General features: G+C 40.5%; 1 protein-coding gene across 1 annotated transcript; it reads left to right on the top strand.

The window, feature by feature from the left end:
- The first annotated feature begins 6,000 nt into the window (after nucleotides 1–6,000).
- LOC140503496 (immunoglobulin superfamily member 1-like) lies at nucleotides 6,001–14,534 on the top strand. Its single transcript, XM_072607537.1, has 12 exons — nucleotides 6,001–6,162; nucleotides 6,421–6,456; nucleotides 6,669–6,944; nucleotides 8,508–8,807; nucleotides 9,121–9,420; nucleotides 10,371–10,670; nucleotides 11,030–11,317; nucleotides 11,735–11,845; nucleotides 11,981–12,008; nucleotides 12,175–12,251; nucleotides 12,361–12,398; nucleotides 12,577–14,534. Exons 1-12 carry the CDS (start codon nucleotides 6,129–6,131, stop codon nucleotides 12,706–12,708), a joined length of 1,920 nt encoding a protein of 639 aa, XP_072463638.1. The 5' UTR covers nucleotides 6,001–6,128; the 3' UTR covers nucleotides 12,709–14,534.
- Nucleotides 14,535–19,009: the final 4,475 nt, after the last annotated feature.

Genomic DNA, 19,009 nt, shown 5'->3' with positions numbered 1-19,009 from the left:
TACACTTTTCAGAAAGCTAGTTACCTTTGCATATTTGTTATCAATTAACAGTATGGAGACACAGTGAAGGGGACACATTGGCAACAGTAGTAGGATCCTATCTCCCCAAACTACACCTCTGTACTGCTTATTTCCCCTGAATTATCTGCTTAAGATTTAGAGACTTGGAATATTCCTTGCTCTCTTTTTCATTCCGAGATTCTCCTGCTCCTCCTCTTACATTCACAAGATTCAAACATTTTCTCAGCTCAGTCCTGGTTATCTTTCTCTACCAATTATCAAAACAATAATCTTCTATTAGTTCAATACAGTCTTCCTTTTTAGCCATATTTGCCCAGTCAAAAATTAAAAGTTAAAGATGAGAAGGCACTCTTATCCCACTCCTCAACCAAGGGCAACTCCATGAGTTTGGTACACTGCACATATTTTAGCTGTCTATGATATATTGACTGGATTTGCAACTTTTCCTCTTCTTTTTCTTCGTAAACGTAACATCCATTTTTTGGAAAGATGTTCTGTAAAGGAGAAATACCAATGATATACTGGAAGAAACTGGGAGGAAGTAAAATTTAAAGATATTAATAAAAAATCTCTTTTAAAAAGAAATATGCTAATAATGTCCCCCAGTGTTTTCTTAACTAGAAATATATATATATATGTATATATATACATACATATACATATATATGTATATATATGTACATACATATACATATATATACATATATATGTACATATATATGTATATATATGTATATATGTCTCAGTTCTATTTCCATATCCTCATATGGAATTATCTTCCATTTTCTAACACTGAGTTTGTCAGCAAAATTTCCTCAGCTCGTCATCTAAAAATGACTGGATTGGAATAGGTAGCTGCTGAGTTTCTTTTTGATAGCGGGGTATGATCTTTCACGTCACCCCTCAGAGGATTTTGTGCAGTTTATATTTACAGGATCACACTCACCACTGACCACTATACGGTGGATGTGGTGTGACATAGGCATGATATAGTACCACTTTAACAATATATGTTCTCCTACCACGTTTTGAAATTCAGATGATGATCTTTGCAGTGTCTGTGTATGTCAATCTTTCCATTCACTAAAACCACCAGATCATAAGATGGAAAACTGACGTTGATATTTTCACTATACCATGACATCTATGTACACTACATTAAGTGCAATTATACACACATGTTTATATCTTTACAGGTATTTATCTTTATTTGGACTGTTCATCATATTTGTAATGCCCTCCTTCCTGACCTTTGCTTCACAGGATCCCTCCATTCCTGAAAGACCCTGTTCACACACCATTTTCAAGATAAAATATTTCCTGGGTTCTTCCATGTCAAGATTGTGGAGTAAAGTAGAAATCCTCTGAAGTCCTCCCAAATTCTCCTCCAAACAATTAGAAAACTGCCTTAGAATTGATCTAGGGTCAGGGAAGCAGCTTACCAGAAGGAAAACTTAGTCTCACCCAGGTGGGTGTGGAGTGAGGGACAAGAGCAGAAGAAGCAGCCAACCTCACAACAGGAGGCCTGCAGCATGGCTCCATGCCAGTTTCAGTCCACCAGTGAGGACCTAACTTCCTACAGACCATCACCGCCCTACATTAAGCGAGCAGTCTGGACAGTTTAGCACCCCAGTGACCCTGCCCTGATATGTTAGAAGCAGAGGACAAAATAGAAATTAAAGGACTCCACCAATAACTGCTTAAATTCAATCTAAAAATGAAAACTCCTGGGAACATCATATGCCAAATTCACAGCTCATAGACCACGAAAAATGTGTTGAAAGAAGAAAAAAAATCAAATATCATGGAGTTAAAGTCAGGATACAAAGAACTTTGCAGATTCTACATTAAAGTACAAGAAGGCTTAGAATGTAATATACCAGAAGGCAAAAAAGTTAGAATTACAACCAAAAATCAATTACCTCTCAAAACTGAATATAAACTTACTGAGAGAAAATCGATGTTTGACAAAATAGAGAACTTTCAAGCATTCATAATTAAAAATCAGAGCTGAATTTAAAAAAATGTCCTTCAAATATAAGACTCAAGAGAAGCAAAAAAAGGTAGAAAAAGGAAAAGAAGCCAGAAAGGAAAATAAGAAATTTAATAATGTTATATTGTTTATATTTCTATACAAAAAGATAATATGTATATCTCTTATCTTTATTACTATAAGAAAAATTAGAATCAGTAGATTGAAGAAGGAGAGAAAGATTGAAAGGGGCATTTTTTTAAAATAAAAATGGGCAAAAAGTGTCTATTATAATGAAAGTGAAAATAGGAAGGGTGGCAGACAAAGCTGAAACCTTTCTCTCATCAAAATTGGATCAAAGAAGGAATAATATAACCAATTTGGAGCAAAAATTTCTTACCCTATATGAGGAACTACAAAATAATTGAGATAATAGAAAAGGGAGAGGGGAATGATAAAATGTATAGGTATTGAGGAAGATAGTAATCAGAAGTAAAACACTTTTGAGGGGGGAAAATATGGTGCATAAGAAAGAGATGGTGAGTAAATTTTAAAAAAGCACGAATGGAAATATAGAGTTAATTAACATAACAATAAATGTAAATGTAATGCACTAATAAAAGAAAAGCAGATAGCTGCATGGATTAAAGAACAGAATCCTACAATATGTTGTATACAAGAAGCACATTTGAAGCAAAGAGATATACACAGAATAAAGGGAAGGGGCTGGAGAAAAATCTGTTATTCCTCAGATGAGGCAAAAAAGCAGAGATAGCAAATATAATCTCAAGCCAATCAAAGCAAAAAATGATTGAACTAAAAGAGATAAAGAAGGAAACCTCATCTTGCTGAAAGGTATCATAGACAATTGCATCATAGCAGTACTAAACATATCTGCACCAAATGCTTTAGCATCTAAGTTTTTCAATAAGGTAAATGAGGTACAGTAGGAAATAGATAATAAAACTATACTAGTGGGGGAAGTCCAATTTCCCTTCTCAGCATTAAATAACTATAAACAAGAAGGAAGTTAAGCAGGTAAATGAAATCCTGGGAAAGTTAAAGATGGTAGATCTCTGAACAAAATTGAGTAGAAATAGAAACATACCTTTTTTTTTTCTCATTAGTTCATCGTACCTATACAATAACAGAGGAAGTATTATGACATAACAAACTGACAACCAAATGCGCAAAAGTGTAAATACTAAACACATCCATTTCAGATGACAATTCAATTAGAAATATGTGAATAATGGACAATGGAAAGAGAGATTAAAATTAGTTGGAAATTAAATAATCCATTCATAAGAAATAAATGGTTCAAAGAACAGATCATAGGGAGAATTAACAATGTCATTAAAAAATCAACAAGGAGACAACATGTGAAAATTTATGGGATGTTTAGAGGAACATTTATATCTCTAATTGCTTGCATAAATAAAATAGAGAAAAATCAGATCAATCAATTGGGTACACAACTGCAAAAACTAGAAAAAGAACAAATTAAATTCTCCAATTAAGTACCAAATAGAATATCCTGAAAATCAAAGGAGAGATTGATAAAATTGAAAGTAAGAAGATCATTGAACTAATCAACAAAACTAGTATTTTGCTTTATGAAAAAAAATAACAAAATAGGTAAAATACTGGTCGTTGATTAAAAAAAAAAAAGAAAAAAACAATCACCAGTATCAAATATGAAATGGATACACTCACCAGAAAGGAAAAGGAAATTAAGACAATTTTCAGAAGTTATTTTGCCAAATTACATGCCAATAAATTTGACAATCTAAATGAAATGGATGGATATCCACAAAAATATAGATCACCCTTTGTCTATAGCCATAAGCGAGGGGAAAAAAATTATAGGACTTAGAATAAGCAACGAGTAAACAAAACTGCTACTTCTTGCAAATGGTATGTTACACTGTGAAAATTCTAGGAAATCAATGGATAAAACTACTTGAAATTGTTAGCAATTTCAACAAAGTTATGGAAAACAAAATAGACCCATATACATCAAACACATTTCTTTTTATTATCAGCTAAAATATCTACTTGAAATTACTCATGACCTTAGCAAAGTTGCAGGATATAAAACAAACCCACAAAAATCAGCAGCATTTCTATATATTACTAACACAGTCCAGCTACAAAACACATAAAATTTCAAATTAAAATAGCTGTAAGGCAATATAAAATACTTCAGAGACTGCTTGTCAAAATAAAAGCAGGAACTATATGAACACAAATATAAAACACTTTCATACAAATAAAGTCAGATCTAAACAATTAGAAAACTGTTCATTGCTCCTGAGTAGGGTAAGCCAATATAATAAAAATGATCATTCTCCCAAAATTAATCAATTTATTCAGGGCCATATCAATCAAACTATTAAAGTATTCTATAGAACTAGAAAAATGATAGCAACATTCATCTGGAAAAATAAATGTTCCAGAATATCATGAGAATCAGTGAAAAAAAAATGTGAAGAAAAGGTGGTCTAGTTGTACCAGATCTCAAACTATATTGTAAAGTAGTAATAACCAAAGTAATCTAGTACTGGCTAAGAATTATGTTGGTAGATCTATATAATAGATTAGGTACAAATTACATTGAAGCAAATGACAGTAGTAATTTAGTATATGACAAACCCCTAAATCCAAGCTTTTAGAAGAAAAACACATTTTTAAAAAAAAATGTGTAGAAAAACTGGACAATATTGACAGAAGCTAGGTCTAGACCAATATTTCAAACTCTATACCAAGATAAGGTCAAAATAAGCACATGATTTCTGTATAAAGGGTGACACCATAAACAAAATAAAAGAGAAAAAAGTTGTTTATCTGTCAGATTTATGGATAAGAGAGGAAGTTAGAATGAAAGAAGACATAGATCACCTTAAAATGTAAAATAGAAAATTTTAATTGTATGGAATTCAAAAGTTTTTGCACAAACAAAATCGATGCAATGAAAATTTCAATTGAAAGGCAGAAAATGGGAAAAAATTCTGAGTATTTCTGCTAAAGGCCTCATTTCTCAAATATATAGACAACTGAGTCAAATTTGTAAAAGTACAAGTCATTTCCTAAATGAAAAATTTTCAAAGGAATATGAACAGGCAATTCTCTGACAAAGAAATCAAAGCATTGCATACTAATAAGAAAAAAAATGCCCTAAAACATTCTTGCTTAGAAAAATATGAATTAAAATAAGTGTGAAATACAACCTCACACAGGAGAGTGGCTAATATGACAACAAAGGGAATATTGAAGAATATTGGAGGGGATGTTGGAAAACTGGGACACCAATGTACTGTTGGCAGAGTCACCCTGGCTTGCCATTCCTGGACTGAAAGATGTTGCCCTTGTGGCGTCTTACAGGAGATGCTGGAACTGAGCTATTTAAATAGCTGGAGGTCAGGAGCAACAGATTCCTACAATATTTGCTGTTAGATTCATGAGTTTAACTGATCTGAAGTCAGGAAAATCCAAGTTCAAAATCTTGCTTAAAGACTTATTAGTTGTAAGTTACTGTAAAATGGTGCTAATATGAACATATTCCCCACGTTACCGGGAGGAACAATTGAGAAAAGTTTGGTAAAATTGGCAAAGTTGAAAGTGTAATATCAATGATGGCCATTTTTATTACTGTTGTTCAGTCCAAGAGAGCAGAAGATGACTGAACCGAAAGTCACACGGCACATGGAACTTGTGTCCACCAACCAGCTGAGCCAAGGGTCTGTGGCTGTCTTCTGGGGTCATGGAATTAGGTCTTTGTGCCCAGTCTTGGTCCTTCCATGGTGATTTTTTTATGGGGTCCCTAGTCATTTCCAGACACAATTTGATATATTTGCTATGGTATCATTCAATGGTCTTCAATGCTAGAGGGGCAGCAGAGTCATCAGTCCTTACCTAAACTAACCTTAAGATATCTTGATCCCCTCAGATCTAAGACTTGAAGGACCACGGTCCATTACTAATCAGTATAAGAGCGGAAATTGTGGGGCCTGGGTTTAAGGGGTGGAAGCTAGCAGTGCTGATCACCACATCCTGGGCCAGCCTTTAGTACACTGATCTCTTCCCCTCTGCACAGTTGAGACTGGGCAGTCCAGGACAGAGCTGAAGATGCACCATGGGCCCTACAGTCACATTCCTGCTTGCTGTTGGTAAGACCCTAGGGTCAAACCTGGGGAGGTAGGGATTTTGTGGCAAGCTCGTAGCTCCTGTCCTTGAAGGATATGGAAGAAGTTTAAGGAGGAGGTAGAAACATTTAGAAGAGAGCCAGAGCCCGGTGTCGGATCAAAGGGCTCTTCCTTTATTTTCTGACCAAAGAAGACTTAGAGGTTCAGGGAATTTGGCAAGAGCTGGGGATGAGTCTATGTGGGGTGGAGAGGTTGAAACTCTAACCTCAGCTTCTCTTACAGGATGGTGTCTGGACTGGGCTGTGAGGGCGCAGACAGGTGAGCCCTGCCCCCAACACCCCATGTTCTCTTTTCCTTCCCTGTACCAGATTAATCCAGAAACCTAGATCTAAGATAAGCAGGAAGGGAAAGGGGGCATTGTATTAAATGGACAGAGTTAACTGGTGAAGGACCTCAGAAAATGGCAGTGAAGGAGGCATGAGACATAGAGAAAATGCTAAGAAATATCTAAAAATCTGTTTCCTTCTCAGGCCCCTTTCCCAGGCCCACCCTCTGGGCCATCCCAAGTCCTGTGGTCCCTAGGGGAGCAGACGTGACCCTCAGATGCCAGGGCCACCTGTGGAGTGAACGATTCCAGCTCTGGAAGGATGGAAAGCTCCAAGATGAGAGAAATGCATTCTGGCAGCAGGCAGAATTTGTGCTCAGGAATGTGGATGCCTGGGAAGATGCCAGAAGCTACAGCTGCCGCTCTGGGCATGGGCTCTTGTGGTCAGAGCTCAGTGAAGCCCTGCCTCTGGTGGTCACAGGTGAGAGGGTGCTGGTCTACAACCAACCCTGGGGGAAGGAGGCCAGTCCTAAGGGATGAATACCAGAACCCTCTTTGGAGTTTCAACTACATCAGGGCCAGTCCCTCAGACTCTACATATTGCCTCCTCTACCTTCCCAGAATGCTGACCTGTTCCTCCTTTGTTCCTGTCTGCCCTTACTCAATCCCCATCAGTTTGCACAGAAGGCAATATCACCTCTTCATGACCCAAAATTCTGCCTTTGCTCACACAATCCCCCCTGTCTGAGAAACCCTTTCCACCTTCAGTCATCACTTTCCTTCACATTCTTAGAGCCCAACTCAGATCCTGGCTAATTCAGGATACTTTCCCTCATTGCATCCAGTAGCAATGTCCTGACCCCTAGTTTTCCCAGCATGATGCATACACCTCTAGTCCACCCACTCTAACATCAAGGTCCTTCCCACCACCCCAGGCTGCTATTCTTCTGGCCTGTGTTAGAAGGCAGTGCAGTGAAATGGAAAGGACCTGAGATCAGGGCTGCAGCAGGGGCTTCAAATGACTGACTCCCAGGACCTAGCTGAGTGAATGTGGGCCAGTCCCCTACCTCCTGAGGGTCTTGGTTCCCTCTTATGTGACATGAAACTCATGGCCAGGATTTTCTAATGGGGTTATATGAGCTAAACCCCTGTGATCCCTGGAGCTGTCAGCTCCTGAGGGTAACAGGGATGACATCTTCCCTAACCCTGAGGGGCTCCCAAATCAGCTTGCAGAAGGTGCCTGATAAGTAGGTAATAAGTGAGGGCAGGAGAAGTGGACAAAAGCAAATTCTACACAGAACTGCCCAGATGGAGTCCTTATCCTCCTCTGCCAGACCCTGCCCACCCAGTGGCACAGATCACAGAGCAGCAGGTGATTGCAATAGACTAACTGTGAGGTGAGCCCCAAGGAAGTTGCTGTGTGAGTGGAGAAAAGGAGACATACAGGAGATGCTTTGAAGATGGAAAACTTAGGCATGGCACCCGACAAGAAAAAAGGGATAAATCTGAGGAATGATTGGAGGATGGTTGTGAGGGGGCATAGTGAGGCAGGCTGGGTAGTAGTGTGGGGAAGGGCGTAGGGCCAAGGACTGGGAATTCACTTTTTTTTGGCTAACCCTCCCCCGCCCCCGTCATGTAGTTATTGGGAAGACAAAGCTTTGCAAACCTCAGACATTAAGACAGTTTGCCAGTGATGGTGCATTAAGAACCTCCCTTGGTCCAGCAGGCCCAGGCTGGAAGGTCAGAGCTTGGACCTTAGGAGGAAGTAAGAGGGGCAAATGGCAGGGTGCAACCTCCTCTGCCCCTGTCCCTTCTTATCCCATCTCCTATACATTCACAATCTTCTTGGGCCCAGAATATCATTCTGAAGGTGACCTAGGGAGCCCAGTTACCCATTCATGCACAGACCTACAGAAACAGCAAAAAGGGCTTGGCCAGGGATCTGTAGACCACTTTCCCCCTTTTTAGCTCTGCTTCAGGGAATAATTTGTGGGGGTCAGAGAGAAAGATCAAGTACCTAATTTTTTCCTCCCTCCTTTCACAGGAGCCTTCCCCAAACCCTCTATTTCAGCCTCATCTGGCTCCACAGTATCTCCAGGGACAACCGTGACCATCTGGTGTAATCCGTCACAACAGGCATCTCCTCAGAACTATAGTTTTGCCCTGTTGGATGCAATGAGCCTAGAGCCATTACAGAGAGTGAGTCATCTGGGCACCAGGGCTACATTCTCCCTTCTGTCTGTGAGACCCAAGGACACTGGGAACTACAGGTGTATTTACTACAGGAAGATGGTGCCCTACAGGGGTTCCAGTCCGAGCCAAATCTTGAAGCTGACTGTGCCTGGTGAGTGGAGACTGGAAGCCACCCCTTCCCCCACGTAGGGGTCTACAAAGCTATGGAAATAGCATACAATCCAGTGAATTCTGAAGGGATGGTTTAGGGGGAGGCTGGAGGAAATCCTGAGATACTCTCTTTTTCTACATGAACTCAACTTTGGGCCCCAGGAAAGGGGGGCTGTTCTCAGCTCAAGGCAGACCCCAGAAATAAAGTGAGAACAGAATTTAAACAGCTGTTGCCCCTCTTGTTAAGGAGTTTGTGAAGGGGAGCCTTGAAGGGTCATCTCATCCTAACATTTTGTGTTTCCCTTTCCCCTCAGGACTACTCCCCAGGCCCACATTGAGGGCCCAGCCTGGCCTCATGATGGCCCCACAGGCCAACATTACTCTCTGGTGTTCAAGACCCAAGCTGTCTTCCAATGAAAAGGTAACTTTCACTCTGTGGAAGGCTGCAACTCAGGTATCCTTACAGGAGAAGACCTCAGCAGATCTCTGGACTAGCTTCCTCCTCCCATCTGTAACATCAGAGGACAATGGGAACTACAGTTGTACTTACAAGGAATGCACAGCATCTGCTAGAGCATCAGAGCACAGTTATGCCCTCGAGCTGGTGGTGCCAGGTGAGTGGATGTGTGGGCCCCACAAGAACTCTGAGGATAATCCCTCTGCTCTCTTCCCAGACAGAGGTCTCACAGAGCAAAGGTCTGGTGCCTAAAGATCCAGCTCTACCCTGGGGCCTGGCAGGGGTTTTGGAAGACATGAGGCACATCTCTAGTGTTACAGAATCTGGGGAAGAAAGGTGATGGTGGGGCCTGAGCTGGGTGTTAGGAGAAGAATCATAGAGACCCAGAGCTGAAAGGGCCTTTGGAGGTTAGTAAGGTCAAAATGTCCCAATACCAATGAGCAAAGTGAGGCCAAGAGAGAGGAAAGGATTTCAAGTTCACACAACATGTGAGTGACAGAACCTGGAAATAAGACTGAGCCTTCCCACTCCTGGACCATGCTCTAAGCCTCGGTTTTAGGTTGAACCCTGGGTATGTCAGAATCACACAAATGAAAGTGATGTGCTAGGACCTTGCCTCCCATGAGTCATCGAAGTTTTGAGACAATAGTTTGAATGAGCTCCCTCAAATGTGAAAGTCTCCTTAGATTCCTAGGTAGCTACAGCTAGAATTGTAAAAGGGATCTTATGGTCAAACACCTCATTTACAGAGGAGAAAACTGAGGCTCAGCATCAGCTAGATTGCTCAGTGGCTAGAATTCTGGATTTAGAACACTTAATACACACTTAGCTCTGTGGCCTTGGGTAATTCACTTACCTTGGTTGCCTCAGTTTCTTCATCTGTAAAATGAGCTGGAGAAGGAAATGACAAACCACTTGAGTATCTTTGCCAAGAAGAACACAAATGAAGTCAAGGAGAGTTGGACATTACTAAAAAACTACTGAATAACCAACATGAGACTCAGACAGAGCCAGTGAACGGTCCATGGTCACAAAAGGGATTCAGAGAGAGAGGAGGGACTTGACCCATGTGTCCTCACTCCCAGCCCCATGTTCTTTCTCTCACAGGATCTCTCCCCAAGCCTTCCCTCTCAGCCCTCCCAGGTCTTGTGGTGGAGCCAGGCATGCATGTGACTCTCCAGTGCCGACAGCCCCCTCAGACATTATTCAGTGGCATGACATTCATTCTCCTGAAAGAGGGGACCCCTCAGCCCTTGCAAAGACAGAGCCCAGCTGGGACCTCGGCCATCTTCCCCCTCCTCTCTGTGAGTGCCCAGGATGTTGGCAACTACAGCTGTATCTACCAGGAGACAACAACTCCATACCAGGTGTCTGAGCCCAGTGAGGTCCTAGAGATCTGGGTGATAGGTGAGCGTCTATCCAGATTTCCAGAGAGTGAAATAAAAAAATACTGGAAGTATCCAAGCTTAAGAGGTATCCCAGGAAGTCTGAAAAGGCACATTGATCAGAGGGCTGTTTTGAGCATCACAAAGTAGAGGTTTGCATAAGAGTTGCTGATGTCTGTGGAAGGGGAAGAAAGCACCAGCTTAGGTGCTACTCCAAACTGTACAGACAAGGATGGAAGGAAGAAAAAACTTTCCTGTTCCTAGCAGCCCAAGAGAACATGTCAGATTTAGTATCCACCCTTATCAGTGGAAGCTCTTTCTTCTCCCATTCCAACTGTGGAAATTACCCTAAGATTCTCTGGTCTTTACTTATGTTTACAGATATACTTTCCAGGCCTTCCCTCTCAGCCTGGCCTAGCCCTAAGGTGGCCTCAGGGTCTGATGTTACCTTCTTCTGCTGGGGGCCCTCAAGAGGTACTAGGTTTGTTCTGTACAAGGAAGAAGATGAGAAAAATCTCTTAAGCATGGATATCGTTCAGCATGGAGCCCTGTACTTCCTGAATCATGTGACCCCCAAGTTATCTGGCAATTACAGTTGCACATACCAACTCAGCATCAATGGAAGTCTCTGGACACAACAAAGTGACCCTCTGCAGGTCATTGTGACAGGTGAGACAAAGAAGACCACAGGAGCACTGAAGGTAGTCAATCACCACTCTCTCCCTCTGCTCCTACAAAGAAAGGAATCCTAGTTATTGGTTCTGGCCAAGAGACACAGTATAAGAGAAAACAGAGACTGACACTTTGCTCAATTCCAAGACTTTGCAGACCAAGGATGTGACCTGGGTCATAAGGCTTCCCCTTCTCATACTTCCTGGTGATCCACACATCTTTATCCTGATTTCTCAGTTTCTCATTCCAAGGGATAAGGCCTCTCTCAGTAGGGTTTCTGTTTAATTGTTGGATGCTGATAGTGTTGTGGTGTTGTGGAGGGGGATAAGAAGGGAAAATACAGGGACAATTTCAGGAGCAAAGATGCCTTAGAACAGTGATTTATGAAGATTCTTTTCTCTTCCTCCACCACAGGTTCGAAGTTCAGTAACACTCTCATCATCATCCTGAGCTGTGTTTCTTGCTTCCTGCTCCTCCTCTGCTTTCTCTTACTGGCAGTCCTCTGCCAAGGATCCATCCCTGTGGGTGAGCATGTCAAAGACATAGTGAAGCCCCTCAGTGTCTAAAAGAATAAAGAAGTGGGGCAGGACTCGGACCTTTGTTACCTCATTTGAGACTTCCCTGACCTTACTTATTCCCTTCTCATGTCTCCTTTACCAGGATCTTTAGAAGTTGAGAGCCCAAGGAGGTAAGGAAACTCATTCCCTCTTCCCATGGTCCCTTGTTCCTTCCTCCCCAGGCAACCATAGACCCAGTGCATAGGAAAGAGGCCTTGGTGGGGAGAGGATACTCATAGAGCCTCCCATCATGAATATGTGACCTATGTCCTCCTTCTTACCTCTCTCTACCAACAGATGCTTCTGCTTCCCTTGTCTTCCTTGGAGCACCTGCTTTCTACATCACTCTGAGGCTTCCGGAGGAGAAGTCCTATGTAAGTTATCTGGTAAGAAGGGGGCATGATCCCGGGGCAGGGGTAGAACAGGTGAAGGGGATCACTGTTCCTAAAAGTTGGAGGATGATAAAACCTTCTGTCTTCTCAGATACAGGAATGGCCACAGTGAGGCCAAAGGAACCACCGGTGAGTTTGATTTTCTTTTAATCCTATGAAGTTCATTTCATATAATTAAAGGAATGATTCTGTAAAGGTATCCATAACTTTCACCAGACAGGTTGTCAAAGCATTCACAATACATCAATAGATTAGACTCCTGCTCCAAAGTCACTCACTGTTCCCTTCACCTTCTATTTCCCCGCAGGTTCCCTTGGCTGAAGACCCAGAGGGAGTGACCTACACTCAACTGAATGCAAGAAACTTGAATAAAAGGAAAGCCAATCCCAAGGAGACAACCCCAAAGCCTACCCTCTATACCACTTTGGCCTTGAAGTAAAGATTTGGGCAAATTTCCTAGAAGATTTCTCTCCTTTCTCTTCCCCCCTCTCCTCTCCTCTTTTTCAGCCTCATCTCATCTGCTCTCCAGGAATGTTCCACAAGTTCCCATTAGTAGAGGAAGGATAGCTATTGGGGCTAGCCACTGGGATCTAGAGTTTGGCGTTGGTCTACAATGATTATACACACACAGATACATGCACAGTAAAAGGGGGGTGAACACCTCAGAAGAGAAGTCAATACTAGCCCTGAAGACCAGGAAAGACCTTCTTCACTAGCTGGAATTGCAGCTGAGTTTTAAAGGAAACCAGGCAAACTAAGGAAGGAAGGATTAAAGACCACATATAAAGGACAGCCACCAGAGAGGCATGGAGTTAGTAGACTATGATGTGCCAGGAAAAAAAATAGCTCATAGAGTGATTAGAGGGAAATCATTTGCAAGAAGATTGGAAAGGGAATCAGCTGCTATGTCTCATCCCCTCACTGCCATCCTCCTCTGATCCCTCATTCTCATCCAATATATTCAATGTGGTGTCAAGTCTTACGTTTTCGATCATGATTCCATCTCATACATGTGCCCTTCTCTCCAAATACCTGACGACTTCCCTGGGACTCACCTCACATCTACATTATTGTAATCACCTCCTGGTGGATTGTCCTACCACCAGTCTCTCCCACTCCAGTCCACCATCCAATCAGCCATCAAACTGATTTATCTAAGGTGCAAGTGTGACTATGCCATCTCTGTAGTTAATTATCTCCATTTGCTCCCTATCAGCTCTAGGATTAAAAATAAAATACGATGTCATTTAAAACTCCTTTGTTTTGAATGCATCTTCCCCAGGACCTTTCAAGTTGTTTTACACCTAATGGACTCTCACAGAATCTTGGTGGCTTAGATAATCAAAATCCCTAACAAAGGCCATCAAATTCATCTGAGCATTCCCATAGTCAATACTCTTGTATTCCAATCATATTTTTATTTTCAGTATCTACAAAAATGGCTCATGCAGAGCAAGGGCTTTATAGTTTATTGTAGAATTGTATTGGGGACAAACTTTGTCAGACCAGGACCATACAGCTTGTGAAAACAGCTTTGAGATCTGAAGGAACTTTTACATTTGCTCTAGTCTGATCATGAGGGTCTGCTCAGATTAAGGAGTTTGGAAGTCTTTTGCAAATTGAGTTAAATTGAGTGAAAGATTAGAGACTGATACAAAAGTAGGACTCTTTTAAAGTAGAGACTAGGTAGAGAAGTCAGGGAGGGATCAAGGAATGATGGGGCACAGACAAAAACAGAACTTCCAAGTCCAACTCAGTTCTTGTAAACAAAGAGGCCGATTGCTGAGAATCATCTGGCATGCCTTTCAGTATCTGCTGCCTATATCATTTTTTAATTTCCTACTGGGTGCTAGGTGGTTGCTTTTGTGCTTCTGCTTGTTTGTTTGTTTTATTATGGCTTCAAGGCAAGGTCCTTTGCACTTTTGAATTATTTTAAATTTAAGATGAACAAAAAACCCAAGCATTTCTTCATGTCCAATGAAGCATAGAAGCAGATAACATATGAGTCTGTGAATTTCTGTTTCATACATACACATACATACACACAATTGCACTCACATGCACATATAACTTCCATGTGTTGCTTTCAAAACCATTCTGTTTCATCTTCTATTCTGAACTGTTTTTTTTTTCAAATGTACAAATGCTTCCTCTTTCTTGACTTTCCTTTTGTTAACCCTAACTAGGATAGAAAAAAAAAATTCTCAATTATTTTTACAAAGGAAACTATCCTTATGTCAAATAAAGAGAGTTAAGTAAAATTAATCCAGATGGTGTTCCTAGCAAAAATATGTTTCTGCGCTCTGCGTGTATTACTTTCAGTCAAGAGTTGGATACAATGCTTCATCAGAAGTCCTCTGGAGAAGTAAATAGTATTTGCATTTTTCAGAATTCTTAAACCTCTCAAAGTTTTCTCCCCTTTCAATATTATTATCCTTGTATAAATTATGCTCAGTTCTTATTACCCAAGGTTCTCTTAAATCATCTCATTTTCATTTTCACATCGTGCAGTGTTGCCCCTTCATTTTTATTTCCTGCTGGTGCATCCATTCCTCTATTGTCTAGAGGGCAAACAAGAATACTCACTTGGGTGTTCTTTTCTTTTTCCCCCCTGTCATTCCTTCTTCAAGATTACTAAAGGTAGATTTACTAACAAACATTCCCTTGTTACTATTATCTTTGCCCCTAACCATCCCACCCCAATTCCTGCTCATTTCCTCATTGAGTCTGATATATTTCTACACGAAATTAATTATGAATGGGTGTATTTAATTTTTTTCAGTCCATTTTATGTAAAAGTGAGGTTCATCTGATTATGAAGTTATTAAGCTTCTGAAGGGGAACTTCTTTCTTTCCTCTTTGCTGTATGGCAAGAAAGACAGATTCAAGATGGCAGAGTGAGAGGCAGCAACATTGCCTCAGGTCCCCCAAAACCTCTCACAATGACCAAGAAAAAGTGTCAAACCAAATTCTGAGAAGCAAAAGTCATTTTTTTTTCCCATAGGAATCGTGAAATGTTAGCACTTCACCATCATACAGCCCCTTACAATTTATTCAAGTATATTGGCCTTTCCAGGACTCGCTGGACATTTTTTGTTTTTGCTACTCAACTGTTTCTTTGTTTCTCTTGTTAACCTGTCAGAAATGCTTAAAAGTTCTCTGTTATTGCTCCTTTATAGGCATATGCTCAACTTTACAATATAAGTAATTCTGAGTTTAGAGGTCGTACTTTTTGAATACTTTATCCCAAAATCTACTCTCATTTATAGGTAAAGCTCCAAAGACTTTTGTGATCCTGAATACAATTCCTTAGTATTTGAAATTCCCCTTTCAAAGGCTTATCAGATTATAGTTCTTTACTATGAGAGAACAGGAATTTGAGGTCTGTAAATCCTCTGATTTTCTTTTGGGGGTCTCCTTCAGAAGTGGTTGGTATATTTTTTGAATTTAATTTTGTACTCTGGTTCTTATAGAAGTGGATAATTTTTATGATTTCTTGACACAAAGGGTACAGGGGAATTTTTTGGTCATGGATTTCAAGAAGTCCAGAGGTTCTGAAAGTGACTCTTCTTGAAGTTTTGTCCACATACATTATTTTCCATATCAAATATTCTATTTTTAACTTGTTTTTATTTAAAATTTCTTCCTTTCCAATTGAATTATTGATTTCTACTCTATATATTTTAGCACAATATTTTTAGGAAATCCAGTTTTTCTTCTGATCCTTCACTCATAGTACTTAAAGAAAAATGGAAGTAAGAACTCTGAAAGGGTATCTATGGCCCACATAGTCAAATACTTTGGGAAATTAACAAACCTAGGTCACACCATTCAATACATGCAAACCATGTGTTCAGTGGATTTACACAGTAATCTGCCAAGAAGGATTATATGTATTGGAAGCCTATAAATAACATCTGTTTAAGAAAATTGATGACTCAGAGTTGCAAGGGGAAGACATGGGAAAGACTTCTTCCAGAGAGCAGGTGAAGGAAGTCAGGAAATTCAGGAGATGGAAGGATAGGAAGGAGAGTATTCCAGGCATGGAAACAGTCAGTGGGAAGGAACAGTCAGAAGATGGAATGTCTGGTTCAACAACTGAGAAAGAAGCCAATGTAATTGACTCATAGAATATGTGAAGTTGAATAAGATATGAAAAGACTGTAGACATTGAAAGGTATTAGATCATAAAGAAATTTAAAAGTCAAAAGGAGGATTTCATATTTCATCCTTGAGGCAACATGATGGCACTCACTGGGGTTTATTTAATAGGAGAATGACATGATCAGACCTGCACTTTAGAATGATCATTTTGACATATGAGTGGAGGATGGATTGTATTGATGGGAATCTTGGGGCAGAGAGGACAACCAGAGGTCTCATGCATGAGTCCAGGAATAAAATGATAAGGACCTATACCATGGTCGTCCAGCATCAGATGAGAAAAGAGGCATTTATGAATATTACAAAAGAAATGTCCAAAGACCTTGGCAATAACCTAAGTATGAGAGAAGTGAGAGATTGTACTTGTGTAATGGCCTTCTAGATTTTCTTCATCACTAAGAACTCATGTTCCAGAAGTTTTATAGGTATTGTTAACGTGATTAGGCAAAGATTCCATAATTCTTGTACTTTCTGAAGTTTTTAAAGTAAAAAAATATAGTTTTTAAAGTGATTTTTCTGCATTTGTTTATTTATGGGGACTCTAATCTTGGCCCTACCTTCCACTGGATTCCCTGCTGCCAAGAAGTTTTATCAAAGTCATGAGAGAGTGATATTTATCGCAGAGGGATATTTTGGGTTAATAGTTTTTACACTTCCCCTAAATAAACACCATTTTCACAAAGCCAAATAATTCTACATGATTAATTGCTATCAAGTGATATTACAGGGAAACCATAATGGAGGCTCATTAGCAATAGCCCTAGAATCCTTTCCCTGTCGTCTCAATCTCTGTACTGGCTACATTTTTTCATTTTGAATAAATTCCTTGTTTTTTCTTATTTTTTTTTAAGTTTTTTTTTGTTGGGATTGGAAGCTCAAATCCGTGTGGACGGTCTCAGGCAGGTAAAAGTGGGACATCTAAATCTTAGAGTCTTACGAGGCCCTCCGTGAACAATGGGGATTCGAGAAGGTCAGACTGAGCTAGCTCGGCTAGCTCGGGTATTTCCGCCTCTCCCCGGGAGATATGTGATGGGTGGAGTCTCCCTGCCCTCGAGATTGTCCCGGATTGGAGCACACCTAGTTACCTAACAGCACGGTATTGAGATGCAAACTGTGCGGCTGAAGGTTAAGCAGGATTGAGGAAGCCTGAAAGCTCTCTTAGCACGTGTGGAGCCAAGAGGACAGTAGGCTCTGCTCCTCTTCTTTCCTCTCTCCCCTTCCCCTCTCTCCCCGCTTGTACTTCTATTTCCAAACCCTTAAGATCTTAGCCTCCTTAGGAAATCTCCCCCTCTTCCTCCTAAGGAAGACTCCCCTGCACTTGTAACTAGACCCTGAAATAAAGCTCAACCCTTGTTCGACTCTGGAACGTCCTTTCTCTCATATGTGCATCCGGCGTGGCCAGCCGAAGACCTCGGAGGTGAGGTAAGAAAGACTCGGGTAGCCCACACAGGCCTCTAGGTCTGGCATATTTTTTTTTTTTATTTTTTATTTTTTAATGTTTAACAATCACTCCCATACAATTGCGATTTTATCCCCCCCACCTACCCCCCACTACCCCCCTCCCTCCCCACGACTGCATACAATTCTGTATAGATTCTACATACACTTTCCTATTGAGTATATTTTCACTATAATCATGCCATGTAGTCAGACTAAGATGAATGAAAGAAATCGTATAACAAATCAGAACATGATACACAAACACATACACATACACAGACATGATCTACTACATTATGTGAGTGACTTCCATATTTCTCTCTTTGAGTGTGGAAGGCATTTTGCCTTGAGAACCACCACTGGGATTTTTTTTTTTTTTTTGTAAGAAGTTCCTGTGTTATTACAAAATTCTAAGTCTACCAGAAAAAACTCTCACACACTGTGGTCGTTGCTGTGCATAAAGTTCTCCTGGTTCTGCTCCTTTCACTCAGCATCACGTCATGTAAGTCCTTCCAGGCCTCTCTGAAGTCTTCTTGATCATCATTTCTTATGGCACAATAGTACTCCATTACATTCATATACCACAATTTGTTCAGCCATTTCCCAATTGATGGACATCCCCTTGACTTCCAGTTTTTGGCAACTACATAGAGTGCTGCTATAAATATTTTTGTACATGTGGGACCCTTTCCCGTTTTTATGGTCTCTTGGGGATACAGTCCTAGTAGCGATATTGCTGGGTCAAAGGGTATGCACATTTTTGTAGCCCTTTGGTTTTTTTTTAAGTTTTGAACATTCACTTTCACAAGGTTTTTGAGTTCCAAATTTTCTCCCCATCTAATATTCATTCTGATTACCCATTTCCCCAATCAGGTCTTCCTTCTTTCACCCCCTACCTCAAATACTCCTCTTCTTTTCTGTTTTTCTGTAGGGTAAGATAGATCTCTATACCTGCATGTATTGTTTTCCGGTTCCATGTAAAAACAGTCTTTAACATTTGTTAAAACTTCGAAGTACACATTCTCTCCCTTCCTCCCCGCTCACTCACCCTTATCGGGAAGGCAAACATTTTGTTATATGCTATGCATTTACAGTCATGCCAAATACCATCATAAAAATCATGATTTGAAAGACTA

Source organism: Notamacropus eugenii, chromosome 5 (assembly GCF_028372415.1).
Source record: "Notamacropus eugenii isolate mMacEug1 chromosome 5, mMacEug1.pri_v2, whole genome shotgun sequence".
In the NCBI taxonomy this organism is placed as follows: Eukaryota; Metazoa; Chordata; class Mammalia; order Diprotodontia; family Macropodidae; genus Notamacropus; species Notamacropus eugenii.
Note: the sequence above shows the minus strand (reverse complement) of the source record. Positions and strands in the feature narration are given on the sequence as shown.

Coding starts and splice junctions, on each gene's coding strand:
- LOC140503496 (XM_072607537.1), top strand. CDS start 6,129: ATGGGCCCTACAGTCACATTCCTGCTTGCTGTTG. Junction 9,421..10,370: donor CCTCGAGCTGGTGGTGCCAG/GTGAGTGGATGT, acceptor TTTCTCTCACAG/GATCTCTCCCCAAGCCTTCC. Junction 12,399..12,576: donor TGAGGCCAAAGGAACCACCG/GTGAGTTTGATT, acceptor ATTTCCCCGCAG/GTTCCCTTGGCTGAAGACCC.